This window comes from Bos indicus, chromosome 16 (genome assembly GCF_029378745.1).
Source record: "Bos indicus isolate NIAB-ARS_2022 breed Sahiwal x Tharparkar chromosome 16, NIAB-ARS_B.indTharparkar_mat_pri_1.0, whole genome shotgun sequence".
Taxonomy (NCBI): Eukaryota; Metazoa; Chordata; class Mammalia; order Artiodactyla; family Bovidae; genus Bos; species Bos indicus.
In genome coordinates, this window is record NC_091775.1 from 3,664,792 (window position 1) to 3,677,134 (window position 12,343).

Sequence of the window (12,343 nt, forward strand, 5' to 3'; positions counted from 1 at the left end):
GGACCAAATGGAAAAACAGATGTGAAAGTATTCTGGACAGATAAAAACACCATTCAAATGCAAGGACATAGTACACAGTACTATTATTTTGGTGAATTCTCTAGGCAGCTGGTGAAAACAGCTCAGGTCTGGCTGACATGCCAAACACACCGACCAGCCAGAGCAGAGATGAATTCTGAGGCACCATTCACTTATTCTCAACCTGGGCTGCACGTTAGCAGAGCTCCGCAAGGCTGCATTGGGTGAATGATCCTCCTTGACGTTGCACTGGTGGTACTGGTAGAAACTGGAACGGTCTAACTCCTTTCAAGATTTCAGAAAAGTCTCAGCCCTGGTGAGCTAGTGTGGCTAGTTCAAACAGAAAAGCTCCTTAGCGGCTTGGTCTAGCTGAAAGTAGACCGATTTGCTGAAAAATAGTTCTCAGAAAAAAACTTTATCAAAGTATTGGTTCACCTGAGACTTATTTCTATAAAAGTAAACCTTAGGGGTTCCCTGGTGGTCCAGTGGTTAGGAGTCTACACTCTCACTGCCAAGGGCCAGGGTTCAATCCCTGCTCAGGGAAGTAGGATCCCACAAGCCAAAAAAGTAAATCTCATATAGAATTTATATATTTGAAGGCCACCCAAAATTTACCTTATTTTGGAGAATGACAATGTATGTATTTTAAGGCTGTATACATCACAAATGTTACAGATTTTTAAAATAGTAGGTGAGTTTCTCTAATTCAACTCAGGGAAAGGATATTAATCATTCATTAAATTTGTGAGGTGAATAAAGCTTTCAAAACATGACAAAGAATAATAAAAAGGTGGTAAAGAGGTTGGGAATCTTTAGCCTACATGACCAAAATGCCAGATGAATATATTACATGTTAAATGAGTACAGGTCACAAAAATTAACTCCCAAATAATGTCTCTTCACATCAGTGTAATGGTTATGTTTTTCAACGGGTACAGTCCCAAAGAACCTGAGGGAGGCCTCTGAAACACACATACATGAAACTTGGCCAGGAACTTCATGGAGTTTGCAGATGTCAGTTAGAACCCTTGCTCCTGAGGTTTACCCATCTGATGACATAGGACAGTTCAGCACTGAGCCTTCCTACTATCCAAACTGTAGCCAGAGAAGGAAGGAGAAGCCAAGAAGATAAAGCCAAGGGATGGAGGGGTGTGTGGGAGGAGTCAGGTGGCGTTACCTTGACCCCGGCATTGAACATGGTGAGCGCCGTGGTGGTCCTGACCAGCGAATTGGTTATGTAATTCCTCTCCATCAACCTAAGGCAAAAGGAAGAGAGGGTTGTAGGATACCCCCTTTCCTGAACCTTGGAGATCTTTAAGACTAGGAGGGATGTCCTGCGTACCAGTTAGATGTAGTGTCTGGTGGCTGAGGGATGGTTAGTCAGGCCTGGTTAAGCCAAAGAGAGGAGATGGGGAAGTGGGTAGGTTTGGGGTGGGGATGTGAGGAACGGAAAGATAAAACCTTACCTGCTTACAAGGGGTCGAAAGAGCCACAGGTTGTTCAAGACTATATTGGTAGGGAAGGGAAACTGAAAAGGAAAGCACCAGGTCAGAGGGTTTCAAAGGGGTCAGCATAACAGGCTCACTGTTCGGGACCTGGGCCTGTCCTTGCTTTAGACCCGCCTCGAGGGCCTGGGGCAGTAGCCTCAAGGGTGAGTGGGAGCCACCTCCCTCAGAGTGGCTGGTGTTGGGGCTCAGGTTCTCAGCCTGAGCACCAACAGCCCCAATGAACAAGCTGTGTTTTGGCCCAGCCAGCAGCTGGAAATAGGGGAGAATGGGCATAGCACTGGTTATCAGTAGGGCCCCTTTATTACTCTGAAGGCGGCTTCTCCACCACCCTTTCTTCCCCTTCCACAGCTGACCAGAGTCTGTGAGACTCCTCACACCTCATTTGCCAGTTGCTCCACTGCCGTCATCAATGGCCCACTTCCAAACATGTTCGGCATTGGTGTCTGCTCCAGTCTGGAAGAGAAAGGGAGCTTTCAAGACTCACCCAACTCAGCAGTCCAAGGAGAAGACGAGAGACAGGACATTTCCACAGGCCTGGCCAGGAGGTCTCCTGCTCACCGCTCCATCACCTCCACCATTCCAGATCTCCAAGCACAAGTGGGGCTACTTCTACTGCACTCACAGGAGCTGTCCCCGAATACCAAGTCTGAGAGAGGGCACCCCCGTCTCATCACACCTACCACACTGTAGCAAAGCTGTCAGCCTCTCCCACTAGCTGTTGAGTTCCTGGAGGAAAGGGACTGTCCGTTTCTTCCACCACCGCGTGCCCATTACTGGACACAAAGTCTCGAACATGGTAGATAGTTAAATATTTAGCTGAAAGAATATAGCTTTTCTTCCTACTCTCCAAGAAAACCAGCCAGAGGTAAGCTCTGCTGTTACAAACCCTGCTGTCCTCATCCACAGACAGCAGCCTTTGCTTATCTTGAAGTCATCTTGCTGGGGCAAGGGGAGAAATTAGATGGTTCTTTTCCAGCTTGTGATCTATCATTTCTGGCCTGGACTATTCCAGCTACCTAACCTAGCTTTTGTCTGCTGGCCCTTGCTTGCCATATGGATAGGTCCTTTTCTGACCTATAACCCTTGCCAGGGTACTGCTAGCTCTGTCCTCCCTATAACCTCCATCGTGGCTTCTCAGCCCACCATCAGGACAGGAAGCTTAACCTCCTCAACTCAAAGTGGGGAAGTGCCAGGTCTTCTAGCGGGAGTCTGGTGTGGGTAGCAAGGCCGGGAATCGCTTACCGGCTGACCGCGGCTGCGAGAATGCCTATGCTTGTTTCTTTTGGAGGAGCTGAAGAGTGGCCTGTAGTCGTGTTGACTTGCAGCATGAGGTTAATCGCACCCTTCTCAGAAACGGAAACCCTGTAAGAAGGATCAGAGAAGGCCCTCCTGACTTCCTCCCACCCTGAATGACCCCCAGGCCCATCTGTACAGGGGTCTGGTAAGCCAAGAGGTCTGTTTCATGCTGCTTAAAGAGTTTTACTTTAGAAGAGATAGGGAAAGGAGAGCTCAGACTTGGTCAAAGCTTGGGGTGATTAAAGCAAGTGCGTGCCTGTGTATATGGCTCAGTCGTGTCTGATGCTTTGTGACCGCATCTACTGTGGCTCACTAGGCTCCTCTGTCCATGGGATTTTCCAGGCAAGAATCCTGGAGCAGGTTGATTAAAGCAAGAGGAGTAGGCTTATCGATAACCAGACTGAGGTCAACTCCCATGTGAGAACCTCTTCTGAGGTAGGGCTGGGGTGCTATACTCACATGGCAAAGGGCTTCTTGAGGTAGGGAATGAAACCGTCCAAGATGAAGCTCCCCTCATCCACCACGAAGGCTAGCTGGACACCCCTTGCCTGTAGCAGGGCTGAGATCTTCTGAGCCCCGTTTATCCCTGATATCTGCAGATATTAAACCCAGAGCCACAGTTCTCCTCAGTCAGATCTCCAGAGATAGCTCACAGAGACCCATTCAGCATAGCTGGGTGCTCCAGAGCCTCCCCATCCAGGCTCCTTCATGAGGGACAGGGCCCTCAACAATCCTGCCTCAAAGAATCTGGAATGTCAGAGCCGGAAGGGCCCAACCCCCTCATTTCCCAAACTAAGAAACCAGGACCCAGAGTATGAAGTGATTTGCCCAGGGTCAAAATAAGTGGCATCATTAGAAATAAAACACATTCATTGATCTGCCTGTTCTCTCTCTTCCCATTACACTGGTGTTTCTCAAGGTGTAGTTGATGGACTATGTGCCTACTGCAGATGTCACCAGGGAGTTTGTTAAACATTCAGATCTGTGCATAACACTGCGCGAAAGAAGCCAATCTGAAAAGACTACACTCTGTATAGTTCCAACTATATAACATTCTAGACAAGACAAAATTATGGAGGTGGTCAAAAGATCAACAGTTGCCAGGGTTTGGGGAAGGAGAGAGGGATGAATGGCAGAACACAGAGGTTTCTTAAGGCAGTGAAAATACTCTGTACGATACCATAATGACACACCATTATAGTGTACAACACCAAAAGTGAACCCTAATGTAAACAATAGCTTTGGGTAACTATGATGTGTCCAGGCAGGTGCATCAGTTGTCACAAATGTATGACTCTGGTGGGGGACGTTGATATTGGGTAAGGCTGTGCATGTGTGTGGGTTGGAGAAGAAAGGAAATTTCTGTATCTTCTAATTTTTGCCGTGAACCTAAAACTGCTCTTAAAAAGAAATAGAAAAAAAACATCAAGTCTGTGGCACAGAGCCCAGGCATCTACATTTTGGTCAAAGTCCTTAGAAATTTCTGGTGACACATGCACAGTGTGTGTGTACTCAGTTGTGTCCAGCTCTTTGCAACTCCTGGGACTGTGACCCACCAGGCTCCTCTGCCCATGGAATTTTCCAGGCAAGAAGACATATCCACAGAGAAGTTGGCAAACTGTGCAGCCAGGGAGCAAACCGGACCAAAGTGAAGCTTACTCCCTCCCCAAGGAGGGGACCCAGAGATAGGCTTAGGATGAAGGCATTCTACCTCCTCATCATGGCCCAGAGCAATGAAGAAAGATCTTCGGGGGATGTAGTTTCTGATCAGCAGAAGCTCCAAGGCCTGCAGGATTGCCTGGGGGACAGAAGGACAATGGGAGAAGAGAAAGGCTTATTATCTAAGTGGTGGTACCAAGGCATCAGAGATATTCAGCAGCTGGGAACAGGGCTAGGATGTGATTCCTTTTAGAGAGAACACATTAAAATGGCCCCAGGGATGGAATGGAGGGAAGCAGCGGGTGTATGCATGGTCAGTCACTCAGTTGTGTCTGGCTCTTTGTGGCCCCACAGACTGTAGCCCACCAGGCTCCTCTGTCAGTGGGATTTTCCCAGCAAGAATACTGAAGTGGGTTGCCATTTCCTCTTTCAGGGGATCTTCCCCACCCAGGGATTGAACCCACAACTCCTGCATCTCCTGCATTGATAGGTGGATTCTTTATCACTGAACCACCTGGGAATCCCTGTAGGGAAACAGAGCTCACATAAAACCATCCCCGCCTGGAGAAAAGCATAAATTTATCAATGTCAGAGCTGAAAGGGTACCTGGGATCATCTACTCTGATCTATATTTCACAGTTGAGAAATCAGGACCCAGAGAAGTGACCAACTGATGACTGGAACTCAGATCTCCTGGCACCAAGGTTTTCTCTACCAGAACCTCCCACCTCCCAGGGGTTAGCAGAGCACTCCCACCCTGGATCGATCTTTAGGACTCTAAGGCAGAGGGAACACAGCATTTCAGACCATAAGAGAGTTCTTGTTGTCCAGTGTGCCTCGACCATAGATGAAGCCATCACGCTCCAACCCAGAGAAGGGGGGCACGTCCCAGCCTTTGTCCGGGGCAGGCACCACGTCAATGTGAGCGAGGAGCATGTAGGGCTGCATGCTGGGGTCTGAGCCTTTGATAGTGAACAGGTGGCTGTAATTTCCTACGACCTCATGCCGGATAAAGCTGGTATGGAACACAGTAGGAAAGACTAGAAGCAAAGAGATGCAAAGCAATGAGAGAAAGCCAGATTCAACAGTTGCCTTTGGTTTTCCTCCTAACTGATTCTCCCTGCCTTTTTCCTCCCCTTTAAAACAGGCAGCCTCCTTTAGGAAGCCCTCTGGGCCAAAGCTAGTCTGATTCCTGATTCGCCCAGACAATCTCTGAAATATCTCTTCCTCATATTACAATGTGCTATTACTGTGTAATCACATGCATATCAAGACCACATCATTTATGACAGATAAGAGCTCAAGATCTGGACTGACCCGACCTCTAATGTTGTCACAAATACAAGTTATAGAGTGATGCAGACTAGGATTACATTAAATTTTAAATATAATAGGCCCCAGTATCCAAATTATTTGGAACCAAACATGACTCTTATCTATATATATTAAAAAATCAGAAATATTTTTCCTTTGCAAAACAATACTCCTAATGTTTGTGTTATATGGAGATAAAAGATGATCCTGTCGAGCACATGGCCATACTTCCGTGTTCAAGTGTTCTCAGGGTCAACTATGCTAGTTACAGATAGGTAATAACACAGGTGGCTTTAGAAGCATGGGAGAAAGAACTTTGATCTCCCTTTGTGCTGTGTTGGAAGAATCCATACACGCCTCTGTGGATAACTGAAAACAAGCAAGCAGGCAAACAAACAAAAAACTAAAGAAGAATAAACATTTTTTCTTGTCAGCCTGCTTATCTAGTCTACTATTGCTGAACATTTCTTTCCCAATTTTATTTCATATTTAGTGAAGACTTTCAGCCTGGCCACTGGGGATTGATCCCAGATTCCCACCCCACCCCAATTGCCCATCCCAGAGTGTTAGAGAAGGGACTACTTGCTGTGCTGTGCCAGCCTCTCCCACTCCTGATGACTTGAGAGGGGGCTGTTTTTTATTTGATTTAGTAAAGTGGGCTCACTACTCTGCATGAGTTTTCTCTATGGGGAGGGAGAGCTCCAAGTCTCCTTTTTCCCCTTGACCCATCCTTCTTTAGCTCATGGACAGTGGGGTGAGAAGAGAGCAACTATGTGACAGTTTAAAGTTTTTGACTGCCTAGCAGCTCAGTGTTAGTAATGAATCTGGAGCAGGGCCTGGGTAGGTGGAGTGTGCCTGTGTGTAGGCTGTAGGTGTGTGTATGGAGGTAGGGAGGGGAGGAGCCCGTGGTGCAGTTCTGGAAACTTGCAAATGAAGAAGGAATTCCAAGTCCTATCTTTTTATTTTATTGACTGACATTAAAGGGCAAAAATTGACAGCCAACCCAATGGCTAAATTGCCTTGGTTCTTCAAAGGGTGAATCTAGTCTCTACTCTGTGTCTACTCTAACTCCTGAACTCTCCCTTCTATCCCTCCCCCTTGTATACAAACACATCCAAAGAGGCCCAAGCACACTAGGTTGCCCTCTGGTCAGTCACAAGATAAACTTCTTTATCACCTTGTAAAATCACTGTGTCTCCAGTGCTACCTCTCCTAACCCTTTCCCATGGTTTGTGGCTGACCTTTACGAATGTATTCTCCAAACTCAGCCAGGGCTGTTGTGTTGAGCTCCTTGGGGCTGAAAGACACTGTTGGAATCTGGATGGCACCTGTTGGAGTCAGAGATGGAAGATGATAACAACCACTGATTTTTCCACAGCCCTGTGTACATAAAAAGTTCTCTTGCACTCATTATCCTATTGTGGAGGGCAAAACAATCATTCCAGGTAGGCATTGTTGTTTTCCCTAATTCAAAGGTGAGGAAACAAGCTTAGAAGCATTAGGTGAGCTGCTCAACATTGTCCAGTAGAACTGGGATTTAAACTCAAGTCCTTTGTTTAGGCTAATATGGTTCTTAAAGGAACATAAAGTCCAAACTGGCATGGGGTGGGGGAGGTCAGACAGGAGTAAATTTTGATCCTAAGTGGGAAGCCGCTATAAATTGCTGCTAAGGCCTCACTCTGCCTCTGAAACCACCAACCCTTTGATGAATCCAAGGAGCCCACTGTCCTGGGTCCCTTTGCGAACAAAGCTTTGTATCTTTTTGTGTACAGTGAGTATGTGAAAGTCCCTCAGTCGTGTCTGACTCTCTGTGATCCCATGGACTATACAGTGCATGGAATTCTCCAGTCCAGAATACTGGAGTGGGTAGCCTTTTCCTTCTCCAGGGGATCTTCCTAACCCAGGGATTGAACCCAGGTCTCCCGCATTGCAGGCAGATTCTTGACCATCTGAGCCACAAGGGGAGTACTCTTTGTGTACAGAGAGTAGGCTTATTCCTCACAGACTGGTTAATCCAGAGTGTCATTGATCTCAGCCCAAGTCAGCTTTGGGGGCACATGATGCCTGGGAAGGGGGCGGGGATTTAGAAGCTCCCAAACAAGCTCCTTTGTCATAAACGATCTAATCCATTCTACCCAGAAGTCCAGTTCTTGAGTTGTCACTAGGTTCATTCCTTGGGGAAGGTTTTATATTCTTAGAGTTCCACTGTTAAATGCAAACAGTAGGGGGTGGGGGTGGGGTCATAAGATAATTTGATTAGAAAGTGAAAGAAAGTGAAGTCACTCAGTCGTGTCCGGCTCCTCTGTCCATGGGATTTTCCAGGCAATAGTACTGGAGTGGATTGCCATTTCCTTCTCCAGGGGATCTTCCCAACCCAGGGATCGAACCTGGGTCTCCCGCATTGTAGACAGACGCTTTACCGTCTGAGCCACCAGGGAAGTCAATCTGATTAGATGGCTATCCAAAAACAGTAGGAAGAAAAATACCCAGAGCAGCTTGATGTCAAGGGAGGCCTCTGACTTCTGTACTCAGTTTTGTGAAGAATCAACCCTGCACCATAGCCTACCAATAGGTGGGGAAGCCAAGGTTCAAAAAGACTAAAGGAACTGCCTATGTGAGATTGAGAGGCAGACTCAAGATCTGAACTCAGATGTTTTGCCCTCGGCCCACAATGCTGGAGACCCAGGTTCGATCCCTGGGTCGGTAAGATCCCCTGGAGAAGGACATGGCAACCCCACTCCAGTATTCCTGCCTGGAGAATCCCATGGACGCAGGGGCCTGGTGGGCTATATGTATAGTCCATGGGGTCACAGAGAGTAGGACATGACTGAGTGACTTCAATATTCCATATATTTGGGGTTCTAAGTCATGGTGCTATGAGGTCTGTATTTTAGTTTCTTATTTAGCTTTTGCTTTCTTTTGTGCAAAGAGACTCTGGTGAATGGCTGCCCAATGCCTTTCAGAGAACTCTTTACACTAGGATGCTTTGGGAAAGCCCTGCTCTGCCTCCCAGGCCTATCACTCCAGCACAAACACAGTTTATATTTAACAACAAGGGCTAGCTTTTGCATTTACCTGCAGGTTTATTTAGGCAGTTTCTTTCAATCCATTACTTAATGGAAGGGAAAAGACTGAAGGTAAGCCCAACGGTGAGGAAGGATCTCATTGTTTTCATTGTTGTTTATTCCCTAAGTCATGTCCTGACTCTTTTGCGACCCCATGGACTGACGCCTGCAGCCTGTCAGGCTCCTCTGTCCATGCGATTTCCCAGGCAAGAATACTGGAGTGGGTTGTCATTTCCTTCTCCAGGGGATCTTCCCGACCTAGGGATTGAACCCGTGTCCTTCCCATCCTTTCAATATTGAGCCACCACCTCTTTTCTCCTGGATAATGCAGACTGAGAAGGTAAGTAAGTTTTTAGCTTGGTTTGATGTCTAGGGGAAAGATGTCCTTTAATTGGTAGAGGAAATTAGGAACATCTCACACCTCAGCAACAGCCCCATACTTCTTTATGGAGCCATCTAGAACCCGCAGGATCCTACAGGCAACAGAGGCTGTCACCCAGTGCTTACTCCAAGATGTAGGGTCCTGGGGAAGATGGTTCAGCTGACCTAAACTTCAGTTTCCTCATGGGTACATAAGGTTCAGATCGTTTAGTCCTAAGAAACTTAACAAGTGAAGACTGCCAAAGGTTAAAGGCTGTAATGTTCCAGGCAAGCGGAGGTTGGTGTGGGGGTGGGGTGGGGTGGGGTGGATGACAGCCTGGTCAACCCGGGCGAAGTTGAAGCTTCCAGGGTAGGCAAGGAACGCCCTGGAGTCCCCAGAAGGCAGGTCTAGGAGCAGAGTGCGGTCTCCAGGGGCCGGAAATGGGTCCGGGGCTTGGTGGTGGGGTGTTGCGGAGCTCAAGCTCGAGGGGCGGACCTCTGCGGCAGGGGAAGGGAGTCACGGGTTGGCCCGAGGAGACGGGGACCTTTATCTGAGAATAAGCGGTGAAGGGGACCAGGGTTCACCTTTGAGCGCTTCCTTCATGGCGATGCGCTGCTCTTGGCTGAACTGAGAAGGGATTCGCGGCTCCCTTTGACTCTCCGTGCCCCGCAGGCCCTTCGATCTGGAGACGGCGGCGATACCTAGGAGCAGCGCAGACAGCGAGGCCAGCAGGCAGACGGACGGCCGAGCCATGCTCCTCTCACGTCCTCGCTGCCAGTCGGCGGCTGGAGTTTGGACCTAAACGCGCAGACCGAGTTCTTCCCCCTTTCACGGCTCCAATTCCCGCAACTGCCTTAGCCCCGCCCATTCCCAGAGCTGGCCAATCGCCGCTCTCCTGGAGACGCTGGCCCACCAATCCATGGACTGCCCTGCCCCAGGCCCGCAAGGCCTTTCGGGGGTTGTGGCCTCCAGCGGGTAGCGGGTCGCGGTGGAGCTGAGGTGTAGTGGGGCACCAGGTTAGTTACCCAGCAGGTCTTGCGTGCGTCTCACCCTCTGCTTTGAGATGCTAGTCAATCCCTTTCTTCGTGACAACAAATCAGATAAAAGGGGGAAGAGGTAAGTAAATGAACCAAGCTTATCAGACCTTGATCTCGCTTCCTCTGAAGCTTAGGGTTTGACCATTCTCCTAGGTACCTTGAGGGAGCTCTCCAACACTCGGCTCGGTTTCATTTGAATCAGGACAATATTGTTCTGTCCATGGACATTATTCTAAAGTATTTTGGAACAGAAGGATTGCTTCTGCTTAGGAATTCGCTGGAAGTGTTTTTGATATCAATGTTAAATTCCATTTTTGCAATTCTAGGCAAATGCATTTTGCCTGAAGGATTTTTAGAAAGATTATGTGTTATTAGACTTCCCTGGTGGCTCGGGCGGTAAAGCATCTAGCCTACAATGTAGGAGACCCGGGTTCGGTCCCTGGGTCGGGAAGATCCTCTGGAGGAGGAAATGGCACCCCACTCCAGTACTCTTGCCTGGAAAATCCCATGGACGGAGGAGCCTGGTGGGCTACAGTCCATGGGGTCACAAAGAGTCGGACACGACTGAGCGACTAAACTTTCACTTTCATGTATTACTAACTTCAGTGTGTCCAACAAACTGAAATGTGATAGCTTTCAGAGTAGAGGGTCATTCTGGAAAAAAAAAAAGTCTTGTAAAATACACTTAAAATTAGATTTCTTGGAACCAAAAAAACTTTTCCTTTCAGATCCCTTGATGCAATTTAATATGATATCACTTTCACATTTTACAATTCTCTAAAAAAAACTCATAAGTGCCCTACGGTCAGTAACTAGTCATGACCAAACTTGCAAATTCACACTCCTGGTGTTTGCAAAAGCTCAGAAAGGAAGTATTTTGCTCCAACTCTTTAACTTATCCTACTTGAAAAACCAAAATAAAAAAAACTCTGCAATCATATACTTGCTTTTCAATAGAATTTTGAAACAATATTATGAAAACTTCACACATGTAGAAAGATGTAAATATAATAAAATGAACATTTCTGTATTCACTACGCAGCTTAATCCCTAGAATATTAAAGATGGAATTGACCTGGGGTCCAGCTTAGACCCTCTAGCCTCCCGCCTGGCGCTTGGGGAGAGCGCAGTCTCCTTCAGCTGCTTCTTCTGCCACTTCTGGCTGTGGGTGGACTGAAGGGCCCCTGGGTTTCTGAATGGCTGTCCAAGGGGCTGGGGTGCCCTTTGACGGTGTGGAAGCTCACTCCCCAAGGGGAAAAACTTGGCAAATGGGAAGAGGGAGACTAGATGGAAAGTGGTCATTTCCCCTCTTTCCTCTTTCCTCAGCTGTCCTGGGGGTGTGGTCACATCTGCTGCAGGGCCAACTGTGTGACTTCTGGTGAACCAGGGCCCAGCCTCCACCCACACTCACTACCCTTTGGGATTGTGTCTCTCCTGTGAAATATTTGCCCCTGGCTCTGATTTCAGGGAACCAACCATGCATGTCAGAACAAGATACCCAGATCTTAGAGGCTTAAACAACTTTGTGTCTCATGATCTGTGGGGCACTCATTTGGGCTGGGCTCAGCTGGGGGCAGTTCTGCCAGTCTGGCCTGAGATCACACTGTGACCATTGTCAGCTGACAGCAGGCTTGAGTCTGGATGGTCTAACATGGCCACACTTAAGTTTGGCAGTAGGGCCGGGCCCTGGCTGGTGGGCTGGGGAGACTCAGCTGCTCTAGGAGGTCCCTTGTCACCCCTTCCCTGTCTTGCCTGCTGCTGGGAGTGGGCTCAAGGGGAACCATAGTCCTCCCGTCTCCCTGCTGGGATGGGGCCAGGGAATGCATTCCGCCTCCTGCCCCGAACCTGCCCTTTGTGCTATGGGCAGCTAATGGCGTTGGCCCTCTGTCCACACTCCCGGTAGGGTGTGTGGTCCTGTTTGTAGGGTCCCCCGCCCCTCCATTCTTAAGGCTCAAGCACATCAAGACCCAAGTCTGTGCTACTCTGAAGATGATAACAAAACACAAGTGAGGAAGTTCCAGCTAATCTGAACACCACTGCCCAGATCAGCACAGACCCTAGATGTGTGGCTTTCTGGCTACCTTG

The 12,343-nt window shown here is 48.2% G+C and overlaps 1 protein-coding gene and 1 long non-coding RNA gene across 3 annotated transcripts in view; one reads left to right on the forward strand and one right to left on the reverse strand.

Annotated features, from left to right (window-relative positions):
* PM20D1 (peptidase M20 domain containing 1) overlaps positions 1-12,343 on the reverse strand; it is a 38,992-nt gene that overhangs the window by 15,039 nt on the left and 11,610 nt on the right. Inside the window, exons 2-10 of the mRNA XM_070767825.1 lie at positions 9,806-10,019; positions 7,037-7,123; positions 5,289-5,521; positions 4,534-4,620; positions 3,282-3,415; positions 2,769-2,888; positions 1,904-1,979; positions 1,485-1,546; positions 1,196-1,274 (exon numbers count right to left, since the gene is read on the reverse strand). Of these exons, the coding sequence (XP_070623926.1) occupies positions 1,196-1,274; positions 1,485-1,546; positions 1,904-1,979; positions 2,769-2,888; positions 3,282-3,415; positions 4,534-4,620; positions 5,289-5,521; positions 7,037-7,123; positions 9,806-9,974 (1,047 nt within the window). The 5' untranslated portion in view covers positions 9,975-10,019. The remainder of the gene's footprint in view (positions 1-1,195; positions 1,275-1,484; positions 1,547-1,903; positions 1,980-2,768; positions 2,889-3,281; positions 3,416-4,533; positions 4,621-5,288; positions 5,522-7,036; positions 7,124-9,805; positions 10,020-12,343) is intronic.
* Positions 10,154-12,343, forward strand: part of LOC109570667 (uncharacterized) — a 51,550-nt gene continuing 49,360 nt past the window's right edge. For both annotated transcript variants that reach the window (XR_002182516.2, XR_011560703.1), the window contains exon 1: positions 10,154-10,337. This is a non-coding gene — a long non-coding RNA (uncharacterized lncRNA). The remainder of the gene's footprint in view (positions 10,338-12,343) is intronic.